A 24877-nucleotide genomic window follows, 5' to 3' on the forward strand; every position below is an offset into this window, starting at 1 on the left:
TAAAAGAAAATCCCGCTTCCTTTTAGGAAAAAAAAAAAATCTAAAACTTATAATTGGGCTATTGGCCCTGTCTGTGATCTTCCGATTTCGCCCAGAACTTTGTATGAAGTCGTGTAATCAACTAAAAAACCACTTGCATTTTCTTTCAGGGGTACATTAAGAACATAGGGGGCATAATAGGGGAGTTTTTTTTCACAGTGTAAATAATTTTCACTAAACTACTCAATTTTTTGAGAGCTGCTTTAGCTGCTGGATAAGAATTTCAGATTTACACATAGCTCAGATTACGAATACGCCAATATGCAAATAATCAAGTGTTTCATCATTGAGTTCATGGAATTCGATTCACTATAGGCATATTTAACAGGTAAGTAAATCAATAGAATTTTACGAAACCCCGCCTCAATATTACGAGCTCGTATTTTTGAAAGCCTATACAAGAATAATGATAAGGGTTGAAATACTTAAGACTTTCAAAAAATCATAAAATGACTTACTCATTCTTATAGGAAGCTACGTGCATAAACGCCACGTTGAAATAACGAACTCACCTGAAACAAAGAAAGATAACACTTGCGAATTAGTACATTTTATATGCAAGTTTAAAATTAAAATTGTTCTGGTGTTCCTGTGGTCTGGTCGATATGCAACCATCATAATTAAATGTAACTTTTATTGCATACTTATGCATAAATTTTGAAATTTCGAAAAAATACCACGCGACCTATAAAAATAGATTGAAATTTTGGCAGAAAATCAAAAATTCCTATAAGAGCTTTTTTTCGAGCATTTTTGATGGTTTAAACCCATACCTCCCACCCTACCCCGTTTGAATCTAGCACGTGATTTTGAGAATTAAAAAAAAAAAATGGATTAAAATTTCTGCAGATTGCAAAATAAATCATAAGTAACCCAATTTTGGCCTCAAAATTCTCCAAAAATGCTATAAAAAAGTTTTGATAGAAATTTTTGATCTCTACTAAAATTTTACTTCATTTTGACTAGTTGGATGGCACTTTTTCAAAAATCCCGAAAATTAATTGCCGATTTTGGGCTCAAAATTATCCAAGAAGGCTTAGAAAAAGTTTTGATAGAAATTTCTGATTTCTGCTGAAATTTCAATTCACTTCAAGGGTGTAGTTTAGCGATGAGTTTAGCTTCCAAAAATCCGAGAAAATAGGTAACGGGAAATTTTTATTGAAAAATATTTGGCTGCCAAATCGAGAGTTTAAAATTTTACCTTTTAATTTTATCAGTATACAATGAACATTATTATTTCCTAGTGTAGCTAGATACATTTACATTATTCTATTCGTTTCGAGTATTGATATTCTATTCGTGTACCTACTTGTCTTATTCATGTGGTAACAGTTTCACAATTTAATTCAAAACAAATCGAATTATTCTTGCTCATCAGTAATTTCATAATCTGAACTTTCATTATGCTGATTTTTCCAATTTTGTGAGCATTCATTACCCACTACAGATACAGCCTGGAAGTGCAATCTGGCAACGTTGCGCATCTAGTCCGGCTTTATCAATTGTTCTTATGTAGTTATCGATGCGTAACGTTGAAATTCGGATTTTTCTCGGAACTGAAGGGGTTTAGGAAAATTTTTGTCCAAACATGAATTGAAGAGGATGAAATTTCCTATCGATTGGTATATTTTTCTTCGAGTTTCGTACAGAAATGGCGATTTTTCAAACATTTTTATGGACAGATTTTTTAAAATGTCAACTTTAAATTGAAATTACGGAAAATTTTCAGTGGACACATAGGTACTTTAATATACCAAAATGTCCAGAATTTCATCCCCTTTCAAATGGTTTTTTTACCGAAAGGCTAACTGTTACCGTTCAAAAGTTTCTAAAGCTCAAAGCTTTGAACTTTCACAACTTTTGATCGAAAAGTGCTAGAGCTCTGGGGAGAAAATTTTGGTACCGTGTGGAATGTGTAGGGGAAGCATGGGTCTTTTAACACGATTTTTTTCAAAATTTTTTACCATAGTGGTGGGGGTGAAATTGACAAAAGAAAACTTTGAACCGCCACAGCTCCGGAGTGTATGGTGTATCCAAAAAGTTGTTTTCGCCAAAATGTGTCTTTTTACTACATAGTACTTTCTTACTACCAATCCATAAAATCGAAATTTTGTCTGCAAAAGGGTCATATTTGCAAAAAACCCTGGAAAATACGCGTTTTTTGCGTTTTTTTTGCAAAATAATGCGGAATATGCGATAAATACATGGAACAAAAATGTTTAGCGTCAAATTTTACCCTAGAAAATGTGTTCACAAGGTTGTCAAAACGCTCATCTACTGAGCTACCTGCGCGCACACGCCGCCTCTTTGCAGTAAAGTCAAGAGATGAGGTATTATGCCACCTGCACTTACTGACAATTGTTACGTTGGTTGTGTCGCTACACAGTATTGGGCAAAAGGTCAGAAATTTAAGCTCCTTCACCACCAGCTGAATAATAAATTGCTGCCAAAAGGTGGACTATATTGCAGAATTGCGGGCTACCTCCTCAACAAATTCGGGAAACGATGGACTTCGGATGTGGAAAGTGTGCCCTCAATTCTATCTCGGATCCAAAATACGATGACGGATAAAAACACGCTGGCTGAAGAGGTAGAAGAACAGAACTTGGATCGATTGAGGGCACCTTTCCACTCGGATGAATTATGGGATTTTCCAGAATTGACAGTAGCAGATTTGAAGCTCCTTTTCACAGGTAGCTTTCTACTTCGCCAAGCCATCTCTTATCTCGCGGAAATAATGGAGGAAGACTACACTATCCCACTCACCGGCTTCAAGGGGGGGGGGTATACGGGGTATACACCCCCCCCCCCCAATAATCTGAAAATTCTGAATTTGTTGGCAAAATCGTCAGTTTGTCGGCAAAATCAAATCGTTAATTTGCCGACAAAATCAGCAAACTATCCTTAAAAATTCTCAATTCTTTAAAAAGCGTTTGCCCTCGCTTCGCTCGGGCTAAAATGTTGTTTTCTATTTCTCAAACTGACCTTTCACATCAAATTTACTGCTGTTTTGCTTCTTAAAACTACAAATGTTAAAAAGCTTTCGCCCTCGCTTTGCTGGGGCTATTTTAGTTCTCTTCAAATGTTGTTTTCTATTTCTCGAACTGACCTTTCACATCAAATTTACTGCTGTTTTGCTTCTTAAAACTACAAATGTTAAAAAGCTTTCGCCCTCGCTTTGCTCGGGCTATTTTAGTTCTCTTCATTCCCACTTAAAATTTCAAGAAACCATTAATAAAATTTTTAATAATCGAATTCTTAAATTTAAATTGATATTGTTCTACTTTTCGAATTACAAATCTTCCAAAGCTTTTGCCCTCGCTTCGCTCGGGCTACTTGGTACTTTCAAAGTCACAATTTCACGAAATCCGTGATTGAATTTGAAAAATATTGAGACAAAACAAAAACGAATTCCTTCATTAAAAAGTTCTTATATATAAAGTTATTAGATGAAAACGTACGCAATTTTCCATGTTTTTTTTGTGTGTGTAAAATAAGAGAATCGATGGAATGCTCCATTACCCACTACAGATACAGCCTGGAAGTGCAGAGCGGCAACGTCTCAAAAACCATACGATGTAGTCCTATACGGCTGCATTGTCTTATGGGATATTGCCCAATTTCAATAGTTTTTCTTGAATAATTTTTGAATGGTTAATGCTACAGATTTGAATTAAAAACCAGCTTGTAGAGGAAAGAAAGTAGATCATTTTTCATTCTTCAAACACCTATGTGCTTGATCAAAATTTTGATTTATTTTAATTTAAATGTAAAAAAATTTCAACTTTGAAAGATTCGCGTTTTAAACGTTGAAGTGTGAACAACTAAAAATTGCTAAGGAAAATGAAATTCTTCAACTCCAAAGAGCAACAGCCGGAAATACCTACGAAGAACCGTTTTCAAAAATTGCATAATGAATCTGCTGACGAAATTAAAGAACCTAAACCACCACCAATTTACATCGATAAGGTGGATGACATCAAGAGCTTACTAAGCAAATTACAAAGCCTACTGAAGAAAGACGAATTTATCTTGAAAACTTACAATGCAAACGATATCAGGATTAATATCAAGTCCATCGAAGGCTATCGAAAAATCGTGAATTTGCTTGTAACTGAAAAAACGCCATTCCACTCTTTCCAACTGAAACAAGAGAAACCATTTCGAGTTGTCATACGTAATCTACATGCGTCAACCCCTGTCGAAGATATTGCCAATGAATTGTCCTCGTTAGGCTACAAAATCCGTAATGTTACCAATATCAAACATCATAGTACAAAAATCGATCTTCCTCTGTTTTTCGTGGATCTTGAACAAGATGAAAAGAATGGCCAGATTTTCGAGTTAGATAATCTACTACATATGAAAATTAAAGTTGAATCGCCAAGGAAACCAAAGCATGTTCCGCAATGTATCAACTGTCAAATGTATGGTCACACAAAACATTATATACCACTACTAAACTTTGAAACTTTGAACTTTGATAAATCGAAAATTTGATCGAGCACATAGGTGTTTGAAACATGAAAAATGATCTACTCTTTCTCCTCTACAACCTCGTTTTTCCCCCACAACTCATGGATACAGAATTTTTCTTGTAAAAAACGCGTTTTTTGGCTATACAGACCAAGGGTGGTGGGTTGGGGGGCGGAAATTCCGCTCAAAAATTTTCATTGGAGGTACCCAACAATAATCCATCATAATTTTCCAAATCTGGGAACAGGGCCATTTCACCTATCTTACCGTGGAATACCCTTTGATCTACGCTCTCTAGAGGGCTGACATTTTGTACAGCTGTTCTTGAGGGTTTGAGCAGACGACTCGATTTTTTTTCCGACCTCAAAAATCAAATTCTACCCCTCCATCGAGGGTACCAAAAATTTGGACACTCCCTCCAGGGGTTCGCTAGGGCTTGAAATTGAACGGGGCTAAGTATCCTGGAGGGGGTATCCAAATTTTTGGTACCCTCGATGGAGGGGTAGAATTTGATTTTTGAGGTCGGAAAAAAATCGAGTCGTCTGCTCAAACCCTCAAGAACAGCTGTACAAAATTTCAGCCCTCTAGAGAGCGTAGATCAAATTTAGGTTTTTTCAAATTTTCAAAAAAATTGAGTCTTGAGTTGAAGAAATTTCAGTCTATGTTTGGCTAAGTATAAAATTTCGAAAAATTGTCGAAAAAATCTGAAAGTTGGTAGAAGTGTGCCTCGGGGTTTAAATAGAATATTTCTTCAATATGGACCTGAAGGGCATTAGTAAGGTATTTGTAGGGGGTCCGAAACAATGGGGGGTCTATTTGGAGGGGCTGAATTTGAATTTTTGGGTCGAAAAAAAAATCGAGTCTTCTATACTCAGACCCTCAAGAACAGCTGTGCAAAATTTTAGTGCTGTATAGGGCGTAGATCAAATTTCGATTTTTTTAAAAATCTTGATAAATGGTGAAAAGCCCTATTTCAGTGAGGGGAAGGGGGTGGGGTTATAGGGTTACGGGTGACAGCACAAACCAGCACAAACGAAGCACAACAGATACATCTATTTTTCTCTTTTCAAACTTTCGTCTAACCCCCTTTTTTAAAATTCATATCTACGCCCCCCCTCCCCAACAAATAACCCCTCGATACCACAGGAAAGGGTTCAGCACAAACGTAGCACACACGATTGACACCATTTTAGACCTCCCAGCTAAATGTGGGGGGGCTCCCGTTTCTACGCCACCCCAAAGTTATCTCCAACACCTCGGGAAGGGAGGCAGCACAAACGAAAATCTTTTCGGCACAAACCAGCACAAACGTAGCACAAACGATTGACACCATTTCGGACCTCCTAGCTAGAAGTAGGGGGCTCCCGTACGCGCCCCCCTAAAGTTTTTTCAAATACCTCGGGAAGGGGGGCAGCACAAACCAGCACAAACGTAGCACAAACGAATGGCATGTGTTTGAAGTCAATCGGTGGGGGTGGGGGGCGTGGACATGCACCTGAAAAAAATTAATATCTTCTAAACTAGAATCGACAAAGTAGGCCCTTGTGACGTATGTAGAAGTACACAATTGTGAGTTTTATAAAAATCCGTCCGAGGTTGAGGGCATTTTGTCTATCTTATGGGGGGGGGGGGGGGGTAATTTTAGTGCACCACTTGATGTGCGGTATTTTATATTTTTAAAAAGTTAACTACCTAGACGCGCGATTCTCTCCAACCTTCAAAGGGGAAACCGCATTAATTTTGGTAATTTACTTAATCCGCCGAAGAAGAAAAAAAAACACATTATATTTTATATAAGTAGGTACCTACGAGTAAGTTGGTAATAAAACGCTGAAAAGTATACACAATGTGACAAATCTCGCGAAAGATACAAAGTATGTATAATAGCACTCGTTGGTAAGATTATTCAGAGTAAATTACAGCATTGGAGCGAGTTCAAAAAAAACACGAGAAATGGAAAATACAGGGTGTTCCAGAATAACCTTTCACATTTTGGTAACCACTGATCTGTGTTCAAGTGGAGCTAGGGGAATGGTAAAGGCGGTTCTAGGTAGCCAAAGCATGCCGAATTATGTTTCAATAGTTATTTTTTGCCCTGGAGAAGTAGATGGCTGTACAGTGTGCTTTTACTGTGAAGGCCTTTTTTAAAAATAAAGGTTCCTGTAACTCTTTACTCCTTATTCATCAGTAACGAAGCTCATTTTTATCTAAATGGTGAAGTGAATAATTGGAATGTGCGCTTCTAGTGTACAAAGAATCAGTTGATAATACTTGAGAAACATCTAAACCTCCGCCAAGTTGACTGTTTGGTTGGGCGTGGCTAAATTCGGTATAGTGGGACCATGTGTGTTTAATGAAACAGTAACAGTGAGGGGTAAGGCAAAATGTTAAACGAGTTTCTTGTTCCGAACTAAAAGACAGACGCGACGTAATAGAGTTACTTACTTCCTTCCAACATGTTGGAACTACCAGGGATGTACACATATGTTTAGCGCGTGAGCACTTCAGTCATCAAATAATTTTGTTATGGTCGACGTGTTGAACCAGAAATTTAATGGCCACCTTGATCCCCTGACTTTTCAGCCTGCGATTTTTTTTATGGAGTTATTCCAAGTCAAAAGTGTATCGAGATAAATCTAGGACTCTGAAACAGCTTCTAGGTTCACGAGTCGCAACTGATTGGAAGAGAAGTGTTCAATAATTTGAAAAAATGTTCGGTTGAATGTGTCAAAAATGAAGGAAAATATCTCGATGGAAAAATTTTTAAAACTTCATTTTTAATGAAAACTCAAATATACGGTCTAAAAACGGCATATTTCTACTTCATTTTGGTTGTAAAAGAATTTTTGTAAACATTTTTCTCTCAGAGTAATAAAAAAAACAAATGTGAAAGGTTATTCTGGAACACCCTGTACCTACGTAATTCAATAAACGCTACGAAAGCGAAAGATTTCCGCTAATTAAAAGTGGAAAATGCGTGGTCGAGCTTAGCCTCAGCCTCATCCTCTATGGCACATAATCACACGTCGAGCGAGTTCACAGTCCGTCGGATTAAAAATTACACATACGTACTACATACACACAAGTGCATGTTGAAGTGAGCTTTATAAATCTGAGTACGACGTGGCCAACGTCGATGTAAAAATTTTAGTATACATTTATCTACGTGTGCCATCGCGTAACTCGTTCTACGTAGGTACCTTACCTATAATATGTACTTTCATCTGTTATAGTTTTCGTGGTTTTCGAACGTGTCGCGTACCTTTACCTACTTTACGATAATTTTGCGCAATGATCCATGCTCGATGTTCGTCGTCGAACCAAATGACAAATCAACAAAAGCTGTTGGTCACGTTCAAGGAGCGAAGATACTACGAGTTCAACGAGCTCATAAAATTACCGGACATACAAGTGGATTATTTCTACGGAGAGCCGGATAACGGAACGCTTTTAGATTTGGTTTGTCGATCCGAAGGAAATGGCGGATACGCTTCGATTCTCATACTGAACGGCGCTTCCATATGGCGTACGAACGAAGTAACCGGTAAATGCGCGTTGGACGAAGCTATCGCGAATTTCGACGATAACACGCTGCAGCAACTTGGCGCAGCTTTGAAACAACAGATGTTCACATCAGGTGACGACCTAGCTCATAAACTTATGCGTACGGCTGTGCAAAAAAATAACGTCGAAATGATCAAGCTCGTAACCTATAATCTTCCTCAAACGACCGTATATAACCCGAAAGGACCGCACATGGAGCTGCTTCAAGGAAGCGTCGAAGCTGTCAGAGTGTTTATGGAATGCTTCGACATAGATATGGAATTTCAAACAGATTCTTACGGTTGTGATCGTAGCTGTCGTGAAATCATCTTGGAAAAATATCCCCAGCTGGGGCCAGAGCTGCCAGTAGTATCAACAAATCACTTGCGAAACGTTCTGTGTTCCTATCTGCATCGCGGTTTGACTGAATTCGCGATGCAGATAGGAACACAGAACGTTTCGCAAGTGATTTGTTGATACTACTGGCAGCTCTGGCCCCAGCTGGGGATATTTTTCCAAGATGATTTCACGACAGCTACGATCACAACCGTAAGAATCTGTTTGAAATTCCATATCTATGTCGAAGCATTCCATAAACACTCTGACAGCTTCGACGCTTCCTTGAAGCAGCTCCATGTGCGGTCCTTTCGGGTTATATACGGTCGTTTGAGGAAGATTATAGGTTACGAGCTTGATCATTTCGACGTTATTTTTTTGCACAGCCGTACGCATAAGTTTATGAGCTAGGTCGTCACCTGATGTGAACATCTGTTGTTTCAAAGCTGCGCCAAGTTGCTGCAGCGTGTTATCGTCGAAATTCGCGATAGCTTCGTCCAACGCGCATTTACCGGTTACTTCGTTCGTACGCCATATGGAAGCGCCGTTCAGTATGAGAATCGAAGCGTATCCGCCATTTCCTTCGGATCGACAAACCAAATCTAAAAGCGTTCCGTTATCCGGCTCTCCGTAGAAATAATCCACTTGTATGTCCGGTAATTTTATGAGCTCGTTGAACTCGTAGTATCTTCGCTCCTTGAACGTGACCAACAGCTTTTGTTGATTTGTCATTTGGTTCGACGACGAACATCGAGCATGGATCATTGCGCAAAATTATCGTAAAGTAGGTAAAGGTACGCGACACGTTCGAAAACCACGAAAACTATAACAGATGAAAGTACATATTATAGGTAAGGTACCTACGTAGAACGAGTTACGCGATGGCACACGTAGATAAATGTATACTAAAATTTTTACATCGACGTTGGCCACGTCGTACTCAGATTTATAAAGCTCACTTCAACATGCACTTGTGTGTATGTAGTACGTATGTGTAATTTTTAATCCGACGGACTGTGAACTCGCTCGACGTGTGATTATGTGCCATAGAGGATGAGGCTGAGGCTAAGCTCGACCACGCATTTTCCACTTTTAATTAGCGGAAATCTTTCGCTTTCGTAGCGTTTATTGAATTACGTAGGTACAGGGTGTTCCAGAATAACCTTTCACATTTGTTTTTTTTATTACTCTGAGAGAAAAATGTTTACAAAAATTCTTTTACAACCAAAATGAAGTAGAAATATGCCGTTTTTAGACCGTATATTTGAGTTTTCATTAAAAATGAAGTTTTAAAAATTTTTCCATCGAGATATTTTCCTTCATTTTTGACACATTCAACCGAACATTTTTTCAAATTATTGAACACTTCTCTTCCAATCAGTTGCGACTCGTGAACCTAGAAGCTGTTTCAGAGTCCTAGATTTATCTCGATACACTTTTGACTTGGAATAACTCCATAAAAAAAATCGCAGGCTGAAAAGTCAGGGGATCAAGGTGGCCATTAAATTTCTGGTTCAACACGTCGACCATAACAAAATTATTTGATGACTGAAGTGCTCACGCGCTAAACATATGTGTACATCCCTGGTAGTTCCAACATGTTGGAAGGAAGTAAGTAACTCTATTACGTCGCGTCTGTCTTTTAGTTCGGAACAAGAAACTCGTTTAACATTTTGCCTTACCCCTCACTGTTACTGTTTCATTAAACACACATGGTCCCACTATACCGAATTTAGCCACGCCCAACCAAACAGTCAACTTGGCGGAGGTTTAGATGTTTCTCAAGTATTATCAACTGATTCTTTGTACACTAGAAGCGCACATTCCAATTATTCACTTCACCATTTAGATAAAAATGAGCTTCGTTACTGATGAATAAGGAGTAAAGAGTTACAGGAACCTTTATTTTTAAAAAAGGCCTTCACAGTAAAAGCACACTGTACAGCCATCTACTTCTCCAGGGCAAAAAATAACTATTGAAACATAATTCGGCATGCTTTGGCTACCTAGAACCGCCTTTACCATTCCCCTAGCTCCACTTGAACACAGATCAGTGGTTACCAAAATGTGAAAGGTTATTCTGGAACACCCTGTATTTTCCATTTCTCGTGTTTTTTTTGAACTCGCTCCAATGCTGTAATTTACTCTGAATAATCTTACCAACGAGTGCTATTATACATACTTTGTATCTTTCGCGAGATTTGTCACATTGTGTATACTTTTCAGCGTTTTATTACCAACTTACTCGTAGGTACCTACTTATATAAAATATAATGTGTTTTTTTTTCTTCTTCGGCGGATTAAGTAAATTACCAAAATTAATGCGGTTTCCCCTTTGAAGGTTGGAGAGAATCGCGCGTCTAGGTAGTTAACTTTTTAAAAATATAAAATACCGCACATCAAGTGGTGCACTAAAATTACCCCCCCCCCCCATAAGATAGACAAAATGCCCTCAACCTCGGACGGATTTTTATAAAACTCACAATTGTGTACTTCTACATACGTCACAAGGGCCTACTTTGTCGATTCTAGTTTAGAAGATATTAATTTTTTTCAGGTGCATGTCCACGCCCCCCACCCCCACCGATTGACTTCAAACACATGCCATTCGTTTGTGCTACGTTTGTGCTGGTTTGTGCTGCCCCCCTTCCCGAGGTATTTGAAAAAACTTTAGGGGGGCGCGTACGGGAGCCCCCTACTTCTAGCTAGGAGGTCCGAAATGGTGTCAATCGTTTGTGCTACGTTTGTGCTGGTTTGTGCCGAAAAGATTTTCGTTTGTGCTGCCTCCCTTCCCGAGGTGTTGGAGATAACTTTGGGGTGGCGTAGAAACGGGAGCCCCCCCACATTTAGCTGGGAGGTCTAAAATGGTGTCAATCGTGTGTGCTACGTTTGTGCTGAACCCTTTCCTGTGGTATCGAGGGGTTATTTGTTGGGGAGGGGGGGCGTAGATATGAATTTTAAAAAAGGGGGTTAGACGAAAGTTTGAAAAGAGAAAAATAGATGTATCTGTTGTGCTTCGTTTGTGCTGGTTTGTGCTGTCACCCGTAACCCTATAACCCCACCCCCTTCCCCTCACTGAAATAGGGCTTTTCACCATTTATCAAGATTTTTAAAAAAATCGAAATTTGATCTACGCCCTATACAGCACTAAAATTTTGCACAGCTGTTCTTGAGGGTCTGAGTATAGAAGACTCGATTTTTTTTTCGACCCAAAAATTCAAATTCAGCCCCTCCAAATAGACCCCCCATTGTTTCGGACCCCCTACAAATACCTTACTAATGCCCTTCAGGTCCATATTGAAGAAATATTCTATTTAAACCCCGAGGCACACTTCTACCAACTTTCAGATTTTTTCGACAATTTTTCGAAATTTTATACTTAGCCAAACATAGACTGAAATTTCTTCAACTCAAGACTCAATTTTTTTGAAAATTTGAAAAAACCTAAATTTGATCTACGCTCTCTAGAGGGCTGAAATTTTGTACAGCTGTTCTTGAGGGTTTGAGCAGACGACTCGATTTTTTTCCGACCTCAAAAATCAAATTCTACCCCTCCATCGAGGGTACCAAAAATTTGGATACCCCCTCCAGGATACTTAGCCCCGTTCAATTTCAAGCCCTAGCGAACCCCTGGAGGGAGTGTCCAAATTTTTGGTACCCTCGATGGAGGGGTAGAATTTGATTTTTGAGGTCGGAAAAAAAATCGAGTCGTCTGCTCAAACCCTCAAGAACAGCTGTACAAAATGTCAGCCCTCTAGAGAGCGTAGATCAAAGGGTATTCCACGGTAAGATAGGTGAAATGGCCCTGTTCCCAGATTTGGAAAATTATGATGGATTATTGTTGGGTACCTCCAATGAAAATTTTTGAGCGGAATTTCCGCCCCCCAACCCACCACCCTTGGTCTGTATAGCCAAAAAACGCGTTTTTTACAAGAAAAATTCTGTATCCATGAGTTGTGGGGGAAAAACGAGGTTGTAGAGGAGAAAGAGTAGATCATTTTTCATGTTTCAAACACCTATGTGCTCGATCAAATTTTCGATTTATCAAAGTTCAAAGTTTCAAAGTTTAGTAGTGGTATATAATGTTTTGTGTGACCATACATTTGACAGTTGATACATTGCGGAACATGCTTTGGTTTCCTTGGCGATTCAACTTTAATTTTCATATGTAGTAGATTATCTAACTCGAAAATCTGGCCATTCTTTTCATCTTGTTCAAGATCCACGAAAAACAGAGGAAGATCGATTTTTGTACTATGATGTTTGATATTGGTAACATTACGGATTTTGTAGCCTAACGAGGACAATTCATTGGCAATATCTTCGACAGGGGTTGACGCATGTAGATTACGTATGACAACTCGAAATGGTTTCTCTTGTTTCAGTATACGCCCTTTTAAAGAGAAACGTCTTTCTGAATAAACTCGCTCGAGAACCAGGTGCCCCTAAAAAGGCATCAACACCCATAATGTTGGCAGCTTTCGGCGGATATTACAAAATAACCGAAGAATTACTCAGAATACGGCAAGTTCGACTGCAAATCCAAGGAATTGGCTCGGTTTTGCATTCGGTCATACGCGGTATGAGCACGAGCCAGCAGCCGAGCCCGGACAGTAATCACGGTTCGATTTTGAAATCATTTCTCGATGCCAGTTTCCTCGCTGCTAATACGAGTACAGGTAAACTAGATATAGATTTCACCGATAACGATAACCGAACCGCTCTTTATTACGCGATTGCCTTCAACAATGAATTCGCCATCGGTTCGTTGATCGACGCTGGGGCCAATTTATACCTGAAAGATGCCGAAGGCCAGACCATCTTGAGTTCGATTCCAGCCAAAATTCTCGAAAGGTGTTTCGACGACTGTATTCAATACGTTTGTCCGAAAGAAAACGAGAGTCATGGTTTGAAATTCGATATAAGGTTCAACTATAACATATTCGTCAGAAGACCGCACCAAACAGCTACGCGAACCAATAATTACGAAATGCAATTCTGGGATACGATAGAACAAGAGTCCGAATTGAAAATATTATTCAAGCACCCGCTCTCGGAAAGTTTCCTCTATGCAAAATGGTGTCTGTTCAAGAGATACTACTGCGTTAATTTGATATTCTATCTATCGTTTTGTTTCTTCTTAAGCGTGTATATTTTCAAAATCGAAGAATGCCAAATGCCATCCGCTCGTTCCAACGTCTCCCGTTCGACTGATGGTGGAAAAAATCTGCGAACAAATTCGATTCTGTGCCTCGCGTCGTATTTACCATTAATGTCGCTGTACGTCGTACTCGTTGTAAAAGAAGTCTGCAAATTTTTCGTTTCAATTCGCTCGTATAGTTGGATAGAAAACTGGTTGAAAATGACCATGATCGTAGCAATCGGCGTTTTCTTCTCAGACCAAACGAATGCCCAATTGGCAGCAACCGTAATCCTCATGTCGTGGATCGAGTTCGTATTTTTTCTCGGCCGACTTCCACTACTGTCGATTTACATAGAGATGTTCAAAACAGTGGCTTCGAATTTCGCCAAGTTCTTCATCCTGTACTCGATTCTGGTCGCGTCGTTCGCCTGCAGTTTTTTCATCCTATTCCACGATCAAGTCAACAAACACAACTGGCCGCAAAATCAAACAAAATTCAACGCAACCAATAACCATCGCAATAACGATGAAAATTCCATCAACTCGTGGCAAGACCCGACAGTTTCGTTTATCAAATCGATCATCATGATGATCGGCGAATTTGACGCCAGCAGTTTGCCACTCGGTTCGAATTTCAATTACAGCTACGCGTTTTTCACCTTTTTCATTTTCCTCGTCACCATCGTGCTTCACAATCTGCTCGAAGGGTTGGCGGTTAGCGATACCAGAGCTATCATGGAAAACGCCGAAGTCGTCGCTCTTATATCTCAGGCTAGGCAGATATCGCAGTTAGAACGTCTGTTCCTCAGCAATCCGTTCCAATATTTTCGCTCTCGTCTGCCTAAATTTTTCGATTGCGAAAAAATCAGGCAATTCGAACGCGGATACTTATTTCTTCGCGGCAAAATATTCGGATCGAACGTATCGCTGTGCGGTAGAATGGATAAAGCAAGAATAGGTAAAGATATGATGGTTTTCGTAAGACCCAGTAAGAATAACAAGATAACGACTAGCTTTTCGTCCGATAAGTACATCGGCAAACTACCGTCCGCCATTGTAATACAAGCTAAAAGAATTTTAGAAGAACGAAATCAATCTAAATCTATCAATAACGTACATCAGAATACAGTTATAAGAAAGGATTTATCCAAGTACGAATGTGTCGACGAATTAGTCCGCCAGCTTAGCGGGCAAATACGTGATTTAGAACGCAAAATCGACTTGAATCGTGCTGACCGAGATGAGAAATTGTTGCGGAGCGTGGAAGAAATCAACAAACGTCTCGAGCACGTCGAGCAAAAGCTTGCCACTAGCATATCTGAAGCAAGAAGATCAAAAGTTCGCAATGACAAATGCCAGCGATGGGTTTCCATGTAGAAAAGTTAAAAGCGTAAAACAGAGAGTAAAATGCGTGTAGAATGAACCTAATAAACGTTATGCGAGGTGATTTTCCTATTTTCGACCCTCGGCGGCAGAAATGGGAGGGGTGAGTTAGTTTTTAGTCCAGTAACTTTAGCAAAAAATAGGGCGTATAGTGAATCAACTAGATGGCAAGCTGATTTCTGGTATGCTGGTCCATAGGGTTAAAAAGTACTTTTTTTTTCTTGGCTATATGGTCTAACATGGTAACACTACGTCCCACAGTGGTCTGTAAAAAAATCTAGCACGCCAAAAATCTGAAAATTGGGATTGGGGGTATTTTTGGGTCGCTGAATCCATTTTTGGAGTCCATTTTTTCCAAAACCCCAAAGAAGGCTGTGTGGAGGGGGGTAAACTTCAAAATTTTCAAAAAAAATCGTGTGACATATCAAAAAGCATGTTTTTCAACCTCCTGAACACGTTTCTGAGGTTATGTTTACGAAATAGTTGAAGGGTGACCCGGGGGAGGGGGGTAAATTTCAAAATTTTCAAAAAAAATCGTGTGGGGTATCAAAATGCATGTTTTTAAACCTCCTGAACACTTTTCTGAGGTTATTTTTACGAAATAGTTGAAGGGTGACCCGAGGGAGGAGGTAAATTTCAAAATTTTCAAAAAAATCGTGTGGGGTATCAAAATGCATGTTTGTAAACCTCCTGAACACGTTTCTGGGGCTGATTTTACGAAATAGTTAAAGAGTACTCCGAGGAAGGGAGGTAAACTTCAGAATATTTTCAAAAAATCGCGGTGGGGTATCAAAATGCATGTTTTTAAACCCACTGAACACGCTTCTGAAGTTATTTTCATGAAATAGTCTAAGGGTAACCCAAGGGAGGATGAAATTCTAAAATTTTCAAAAAAAAATTGTGTGGTGTACCAAATGCTTGTAACTTTAGACCTATTCAACGTTAATCAAGTCTGGTCAAAAAAAATTTCACGATTAGTAGGTAGTAGGTACCACTGAAATGTGTGCCTCTACTCTCACATGCTATCTCCACTGCTGAAAAGTACATTTTTATTCTCAAGATGAATTTGATATTCATCATAAGAAGCACCAATTCATGAAATCATACCACTATCAGACATACTTTTACCCACAAAACCTTTTTTCCGAAAAATTTGATGATTTACAGCAGTAATACATCAACATTGGATGCATTTTTCATGTTACTGCCCAATGTTGCGAGTTGTAGCAAGAAATAATAAAAGCATGTGAAAATACACATTTCAGTGGTACTTTTCGTGGAAAAATTTTTCTGGCCCCACTTGGCCCATGTAACATAACCCAATCTGTATACATAGAAAAATTGAGTAAAAGTACCTACATTTTTAGTTCAATTCTCGGCCACCAGTGCATCAAAACTTAAAAATGAATACAGATTTGAAATCAGCATTAAAAATGCTATCAAACTGTGTAAGCGGTTCACTTTTTAAGCATGATGTATTCCAGCAGGAAACGCGACAAAAGTACACACTATTATCACAAAACCGGTTATTTCAAACTCCGCCCACTTTGCCTAGCTCTGTAGCAATAATATTCATGATCAAGTCCACCAAACAAGCAAAATTGAATGCTTTGGACATTTCTACACATGTTCCCGATATCATTTTTTGATATTTTTGACTTTGGTTTTTTCGATTTTTGGCGCGCTAGATTTTTTTACAGACCACTGTGCGTCCCAGTTGAAGACTTCGGCATGTGAAAACGTAAAAGGGATTAACTAAGATCAAACTTTGAACTTTGAATACTCGAAAACGGTGATAGCTAGAGCTTCGGGGAAAAAACCATTGTGAAGAGGATGAAATTTTGCACATTTTCATGTATTATAACATGCATGTGTTCGTTGAAAATTTAGAGTAATCTTGATTTCAACGTCTTTTGAACCTCAAACTGTAATTACTCAAAATTTAAGTCCAGAACGTTGAGAAGGGCATATGTGTGCTTTTAATACCGATCCATTCAGCAAGCAGGGTGGCTCAGAAGGATAGGCAGGTGGCAAGTAACTACGAAGTAGAAATACATGAGCTCAAACCCTTTCTGGGGCAAATACTGCAATTTTTTTCACTTTTTTGGAAAAAAATTATTTTTGCAAGGCAAATTGTTCAAGAAAATCAAGTCAACTGTTTCAGCATTTTTATGAGTTTATGAGAGTTCATTAGTAACAATCTATATATTAAAATTATGACCGGATTCTTTTGACTCTGAGATCTCAGGAACGGCTGAACCGATTTTGCTGGGTGATGTCTCAAAAAAAAGCTTTTGACCCGTAGATGTGCAGGTTTTCATTGAAAGTTCGAAAAGTTTCGCCCAAAAGCTCAAAAAAGCTCAATAATTGATTTTAGCCTTTACGGAGCGCATTTGACGTATACATAGTAGTACGTATATTATACCTTGAAAGAGCATCGAAAGAAGTCTAATGTCAAAGAAAAAAGTTTACAAAAAAGTTGCGCCTTAAAAGCTCAAAAAAGCTCAATAATTCTTTTGACTCTGAGATCTCAGGAACGGCTGAACCGATTTTGCTGGGTGATGTCTCAAAGCAGCAATGCAAAATTCTGAAAATTTATTGAAAACTTTATGAAATTGTAGCGATGGGGAATTCGGGAAATTGATTTGAAATTTTGTAAATTTTAAAACAATGCAAACTATGAAAAACAACTAGAAATTTCTTAATTTAGAAGCACTAGGTACAAGCTTATAAATTATTCTGAAATACCTATTGTAATTTGGAAAATATGAAAACACTGAAAAACAATTATTATTTTGAAGCAGTGCGAGTTTCAAAAATTCTCATCACTGTGACATGGTTGATTCACTTATGCACTACCTAGATGTAATAAGGGTTATAGCTGTAGAAAAGGCAGCTAGCTACGCACTAGTCTTACTCAGAGTTCTTCATGTTAACAAAAACCACGTAGAACGAAAGCCGTTTTCAGCTGTTATCATACATACAATTCCATTTTACGTGAATAAAACGTCGGAGAAAATTATCCAACTTCATTTTTATCGAAACACATTATGATAACACAATCAAAATTTCAATTTTTCTTTGTCAAAAATTGAAAATTGTGTGTGTGATAAGGTGATAACAGCTGAAAAAGACGAAAAGGGCTTTCATTCTGCATGATTTTTTGTTGATATGAAAAACTCTGATCAGAAAAAAATTTACATTCCTAAAGAGTGTGAAGTTCACTCTTCATTTTTTTTAAAAAAAGTAAATTTCTAGCACATCGTTACCTTAATGCCAAATCCGAGTATGTCCATTGTCCATACAAAAAAAAGTAGGATTTTACGCATCACTGATAAGGTTCGGATATGCTCGGAAGGGTTTGTTGAGTTCTGATTGAACATCGGTCAGCTTCGTGCATCTTCGGTGGTGCATTTTAACTGTACTCGGATGCAAATTTTTCAATTCAGGGCTTCCCAGAGTCTTATCAGTGACGCAAAACGACGATTTTTTTTTGGATGGACATACTCGGATTTGGCATTAAGGTCAGTGTTGGTTGTTTAAAACTCGATTGTTTAAAACATTGTTTAAAACATTAAAACAGCTATTTTAAATGCCGAGAAAAAAACATTGTTGTTTAAAACATAATTTCTATTTAAAACTGTTTTTATTGTTTAAAACTTGTTTTTTTTGTTTTTTTCAATTATTTTGAGATTTTTGACTATAGAATTATCAAAAAAAAATTATAATGTTTTTTTTTACACGGATTTTACAAGAATCCATTAAGGTGCACCAGGGCAAGTCAGAATGATTTTTCACAATTTCAACTTTGACCAGCTGTTACTCCCCTTCTAATGAACCAATACGGATCAAATTTATTATGTAGGTTCCCATAAGGGTTCTTAACCTATGGTAAAAATTTGAGCGCGATTGACACAGTAGCTTTCGCTCAGTGGAATAAAATATAAACTGTCCTGACTTACCCCAATTGGGGGAAGTCAGAACAGGCTAAACTTTGCAGAGGCGTAGATCACAAACCGAGCGTCCTAGAAAAATTGCACTGAAACAAAATTGTAGAGAATTTAATTCTCTGTGAGATCACTCTCAACAGATTTTCACTAGGACGCACGGTTCGTCCGCTATATGCGAAAAACTAAGAAATAGAAAGTCTGTATTTTAGACCAAATTCAAAATAAGTTCAAAACAACAACAAAATACAATTGAACCAAAGACATCTAAAATGAAACTGAATCGCGAAAATTTTTATGCCGTGATGAAGTAGGGGTAGTACCCTCAAGTCACCTTTAGTGGCACTTCGCCAGATATAAACCTCTAGGCGCTAGACCAAGTTTTCTAACTTACCCCGAATTCCAACTTCCCCCAGTGCACCTTATCTAAATTATTGATTTTACAAGAATAATCTGAATTCTGGGACTCCAGCTGGATTGTCAGTTCATTTCTGATGAAGTAAAATCTAAAATCCATTCCTATAATTTACTACCCCAGTAGATTATGGATTTTCAATTTTAATCTGTTTAGGTACAATCTGGTAAAAAAAAAAAACAGCCAGATTTTCAAAAACTTATTTATATTATTTTTTGTAAAAAAAAAATTTTGACATTCCATTATCTATATACATTATGGAAAATCCATAGGTACCTAAACCTGAAGGCAATATACTTTTTGAATTTTATTTACATTTTTTGATTGAACAAGAACAATAAAATCAAACAAAGCTACCGAGTACCAAAAAAGTCTGAAAAAAAAAACAAAAAAACTGAATCTAAAACCACATTTACACTTGAAAAAAACGAAATTTTTTGTTTTAAACGTGTTTTAAAAACGTTTAAAACACGTTTAAAACAGGTCAAATTTTACACTTGAATTTGGGTTTAAAACAAAAAATTTGTTTCAAACATACAAAAAAAACTGTTTTTTGTTTTATTTCAAAAAAAACGTTTTTTTTTTCAACACTGATTAAGGTAATGACATTTCTATATTTTTTAATTAATTTCTGAAAAACGTGAATTCTCCCATAAGAGCAATAATGTAATTTGAAAACGTTATCCCCTTTTCGTTAGTTAGGAGAGTAGCTACTAGATGGCGACTACTTTGCTGACAGTTGCCAATAACGTTCCATTATCTGACAACTCCGAGCCCAAAAAAAAAATTCAGAGAGAAACGTTGACGCCTGACTCTCGGGAAAAACCGCAACAAACTCGAATTCACACTAAATGATCCCGATATAACACCATTGAAAGTTTCTATCCGTCATAGATTGGTTGTGTTGCATTATTACCAAGAATCAAAATGAAAACTCATGAAAAATACCGTCATTAGACATGTAGGTAATAATGAGAAAAAAAAACAGATAAGCTTCCTGAAAATTTACGTGTATAAGTTACCGCTCAACCATTATGTATCTCATATGATCGAATATTGCATTAGGTAATATGTACTCGTATCTTCGCGTTAGTGGTAATATGCACCGTTGCATTTTAGTAGTTCGTGATTTTCAACCATCTTACTCGTATTTATGTGTACGTTTTCACAATGCCCTGTCGTCTGCACTCTGTGGCGAACCACACAACCAATCAACAAATGCCCTGCCGCCTGCACTCTGTGGCGAATCAAATAACCAATCAACAAAAGGTACTGGTTGCATTCAAGGAGCGAAACTACCCGGCGAACCAAATAACCAATCAACAAAAGCTACTGATCGCTTTCAAGGAACGAAAATACAACGAGTTCAGCACGCTGATAAAATACCCAGACATCAAAGTCGATCACTTCTACGCAGCTCCAGAAAATGGTACGTTACTCGACTTGGTTTGTCGATCGAGCGGAAATGGCGGATACGCTTCGATTCTCATACTAAACGGAGCTTCGATCTGGCTGCAAAATCATGTAACCGGTAAATACGCTTTGGACGAAGCCATCGCTAATTCGGATCCGAATACGATGCAGCAACTCAGCATGGCTTTGCGAAAACAAATGACTACATTGGGTACCGAATCAGCTAGTGAACTAATGCATACAGCTGTAGAAAAAAATGACGTCGCCATGATGAAGTTTATAGCCAACTGTTTTCCTCGAACAACCGAAACCGAATATAATCCACAAGCTCCACACTTGGAGTTGCTTGAAGGAAGCATCGAAGCAGTCAGAGTGTTCATCCAGTACTTCGATATAGATATGGAAATCCACATTGATTCTCAAGGCTATGCCAGCAGCTGTCGCGAAATAATTCTGCAGAGATACCCCGAACTAGAGCCAGAGCTCCCAGTACCATCAATTGGCCACCTACGCAACATTCTGTTCTCTTATTTGCGTCGTGGTCTTACTGATTTGTTCCTGGATCGAGCTTCGGAAGTGGATACAGACACTTTGAATGATCGTTTCAAAGACAGCCACGCTGATAATGACAAAACGTATTTGCACGTGGCTTGCGAATACAACCAGTTAAACGTCGTACAGGCCTTGTTGAGAAGAAAAGTCCATCTTAATCAGCTCGCTCGAGATTCCGGCGACTATAAAAAGAAAGCAACTCCGATAATGATGGCTGCTTTCAAAGGCCACTACGAAATCGTCAACGAATTACTCGGAATACCCAAAGTTGACCTGCAAATCGAAGGAATCGGTTCGGTTCTGCATTCGGTGATACGTGGCATGAACATGCAGCCAGGTCCAGGAGATAATCATCGTATGATTTTGAAATTGCTGCTGGATCACGGATTTCCAAAATCTCATCGATTGAATGTAGATCATTTGGACAACGACAATCTGACCGCTCTTCATTATGCGATTCCATTCGAAAGCGAGTTCGCCATCAGTTCACTGATCAACGCTGGGGCCAATTTATACATACGAGACTCAGAAGGTAGGCTTTTATTGACTTCAATTCCAGCTAGAATTCTAGAGAAGTGTTTCGATGATTGTATTCGTTACGTTTATCCGAAAGAAAACGAGTGTTGTCCCCTGAAATTTAAAATCAGGTTCAACTACAACATATTCAGAAGATTGAACCCATCCGTTAGTCCAAATTACGAAATGCAATTCTGGGATTCGATAGAACAAGAGCCCGAACTGAGGAAACTATTCAAGCATCCTCTTTCGAAAAGCTTCCTTTATGTTAAATGGTGCCTCGTTAAGAAATACTACTGTCTGAATTTAATATTCTATTTATTATTTTGTTTAATTCTGAGCACCTATATTTTTAAAATCAAAGAGTGTGCGTCCTCGTCATCAACTACTACAAATAATACTGGAATAGATGAGGAAAAAAAATCAATTCTGTGCAATGTACCATGCTTCCTACCGATAACGCTGGTATTTTACGTCATCTTCATTTTCCAAGAACTATGCCAATTTTCCCTCTCACTCCGGTGGTGTTTCTTGAAAATCACGATGATCTTAATCATTGGTGTTTTCTTCGCAAATGAAACAAATTCTTATCTGGCGGCAACTGTAATGCTCATGATGTGGATCGAGTTCGTATTTTTACTCGGTAAAGTTCCAATGCTCTCAATTTACATAGAAATGTTCAAAACAGTGGCGTCGAATTTCGCAAAATTGTTCATCCTGTACTCGATTCTGGTCGTATCGTTCACCTGCAGCTTTTTCATTTTATTTCACTATAAAACCAACGAATCGTCGCCAGTAAATCGAAAAAACTGCAGCAATTTGATTAACACGTGGCAAGACCCTACAATTTCGCTCATCAAATCGATCATAATGATGACCGGTGAATTTGACGCATCCAGTTTACCACTCGGTTCGAATTTCAATTACAGCTACGTGTTTTTCATATTTTTCATTTTCCTCGTCACCATAGTCCTTCACAATTTGCTCAACGGGTTGGCCGTCAGCGATACTAGAGCCATTATGCGAAACGCCGAAGTTGTCGCTCTCATATCTCGAGCCAATCAAATATCGCAATTAGAACGTCTGGTCGTCAGCAGCGCATTTCGATATCTTTGTTCTTGTTTGCCCAAGTTCCTGTATGTGGGAAAAATCAGACACAATATAACACTCTCTAGTAGAATGGATAAAGAAATGATGATTTTCGTACATCCCGGCGAGAAAAACAAGATATCGGCTAGTTTTTTATCCGATGAATACATCGGGCATCTACCATCGACCATTGTGAAACAAGCCAAACTAATTTTAGAGAAACGAAATCAGTCCAAATCGACCAAAAATCCGAACGAAGACCAGAATAATATTGAATTAGTTCGTCAGTTTGGAGAACAAATACGTGATTTGAAACACGAGATGGATGATATCAGGAAACTGCTCAAATCGATAGAGCAGACGATCGTTACATCCGAAGACAATAGATCAGAAATTCAGATTCATTCTGAAGATCTCCGCAACTCCGAAATATGCAACTGTGAAGGGTTAAACATCCACAAAACGTGTTCAGACCATCTCGAGGAACTTCGGTAATTTTTTTATAGAGCCCTACATATCTTCGCAACAAAAACATTACGAAGTTGTGGAGCTTTTTCTGTGTGGAAAGTTTTGATTTGTTATCTTGTAACTTCATTTCAACATTCATTCACAGAATATTACTATCTCTAATCTCTATAGCCGAATCATCATTCATGTGTATTTTCATTTTCGCTAATTTTTGTACGTTTCTGTTCTGTTGCATTAAAATTTAAAATTATTTTTTCGAATTATATTTATCGTGTTTATATGTGCCTAAGTATTTTTACCTCCCAAAACAAAGTGACAAAAAATCTCGAAAAAAGTAGCCAAAAGGTTCGACACATAGGTACATTAAATTAATTAAAAAGAGACAAAACGTGAGCAAAATATTTTATTACAGAAAAAACTCACAAAAAAGACCAGAAAATTACCAGATTGAAATGAGCAGGTCGGGTTTTTCACTTTTGAAAAGTTGAACCTTTTTGAAGACTTCTTGGCAATTTTTGGGTACATACAACGCGAAAAACTTTGCAATTGCTAGCAAAAAAAACAACAATAAAAATTTTCGAATTTTTGACTATTTCTCTAAATTGCTTATTTTTGGGTAATTTATTTCATTTTTTTTTCGCAAATACCTATTTCGCATTATTAAGCCAAAAAATCGAAAGATCATTTTCTGAAGTGAGAAAATATTTTTGAACACAGCGATGCAAATTTTTTTGGACATTGCTGCTGATTTTTTTCTATTTCAAACGGAGGCGGAAAGGTAATTTTTCAAATTTTCAAAAAATATGCTTCAGAAGTTCAGACCGAAATACTTACACCAATTTTGAAAAAAATAACGGGTACTTTATTGAGCATGAAAGTTTAAAAAGTAGCTGGAAGTTTCAAAATGACATGAAACTAACTGCAGTCGACTTCATAGCATACTGGAATCAGTTTGCAGAGTGAATTTCTGCTTTCCAGCTCCATTTGATGAAATTCTGAGGAACCAAAGATCTGCTTGAGGCTCTAAGAATTTACAAGAAGTCGCTGGAGGCTCCAAAATTACTTAAACCCACCTGTAGTTGAATTCTGGATTTCCAGCTCTCCTTAGTAAAATTTTACGGAAATTCCTAGCATTGAAGTCACTGGTGCATGGTGGCTCCAAAACAACTTGAAAAACTACTTCCTTAGAATTTGGACAAAAAAAACACCACAACTTTTCGTCACCTCGTCAAAAATTGACACTCGTTGACAATTTTGACAAAAAACGAGATTTTTTTACAATTTTGGCAAAACATGATTTTTATGTGCAATCTTGGCAAGAATAGGACTGTTTGAAAAATTTTGCCAAAAATTGGCTTTTTTCAACAATTTTACCAAAAATGGATGCTTTTTTCGACTTCACCACAAATTGAACTTTTTTTTGACAATTTTGCCAAAATTGAACACTTCTTGACAATTTTACCAAAAATTGACACTCTCTGACAATTTTGACAAAAAAGATAATTTTTTACAATTTTGGCAAAAACATGATTTTTATGGGCAATCTTGGCAAGAACT

The 24877-nt window shown here is 37.9% G+C and overlaps 2 protein-coding genes across 2 annotated transcripts in view; one reads left to right on the plus strand and one right to left on the minus strand.

The window, feature by feature from the left end:
- Positions 1-24877, minus strand: part of LOC135833529 (serine/threonine-protein kinase/endoribonuclease IRE1-like) — a 328041-nt gene that overhangs the window by 136828 nt on the left and 166336 nt on the right. The gene's annotated exons all lie outside the window — the stretch shown is intronic.
- LOC135833571 (transient receptor potential cation channel protein painless-like) lies at positions 20392-23572 on the plus strand. The gene has a single exon (XM_065347375.1). It carries the CDS (start codon positions 20453-20455, stop codon positions 23345-23347), a length of 2895 nt encoding a protein of 964 aa, XP_065203447.1. The 5' UTR covers positions 20392-20452; the 3' UTR covers positions 23348-23572.

Source organism: Planococcus citri, chromosome 1 (assembly GCF_950023065.1).
Source record: "Planococcus citri chromosome 1, ihPlaCitr1.1, whole genome shotgun sequence".
In the NCBI taxonomy this organism is placed as follows: Eukaryota; Metazoa; Arthropoda; class Insecta; order Hemiptera; family Pseudococcidae; genus Planococcus; species Planococcus citri.

Bases quoted from the DNA above. Each gene is read 5' to 3' on its own strand.
- LOC135833571 (XM_065347375.1), top strand. From the start codon at position 20,453: ATGCCCTGTCGTCTGCACTCTGTGGCGAACCACACAACCAATCAACAA.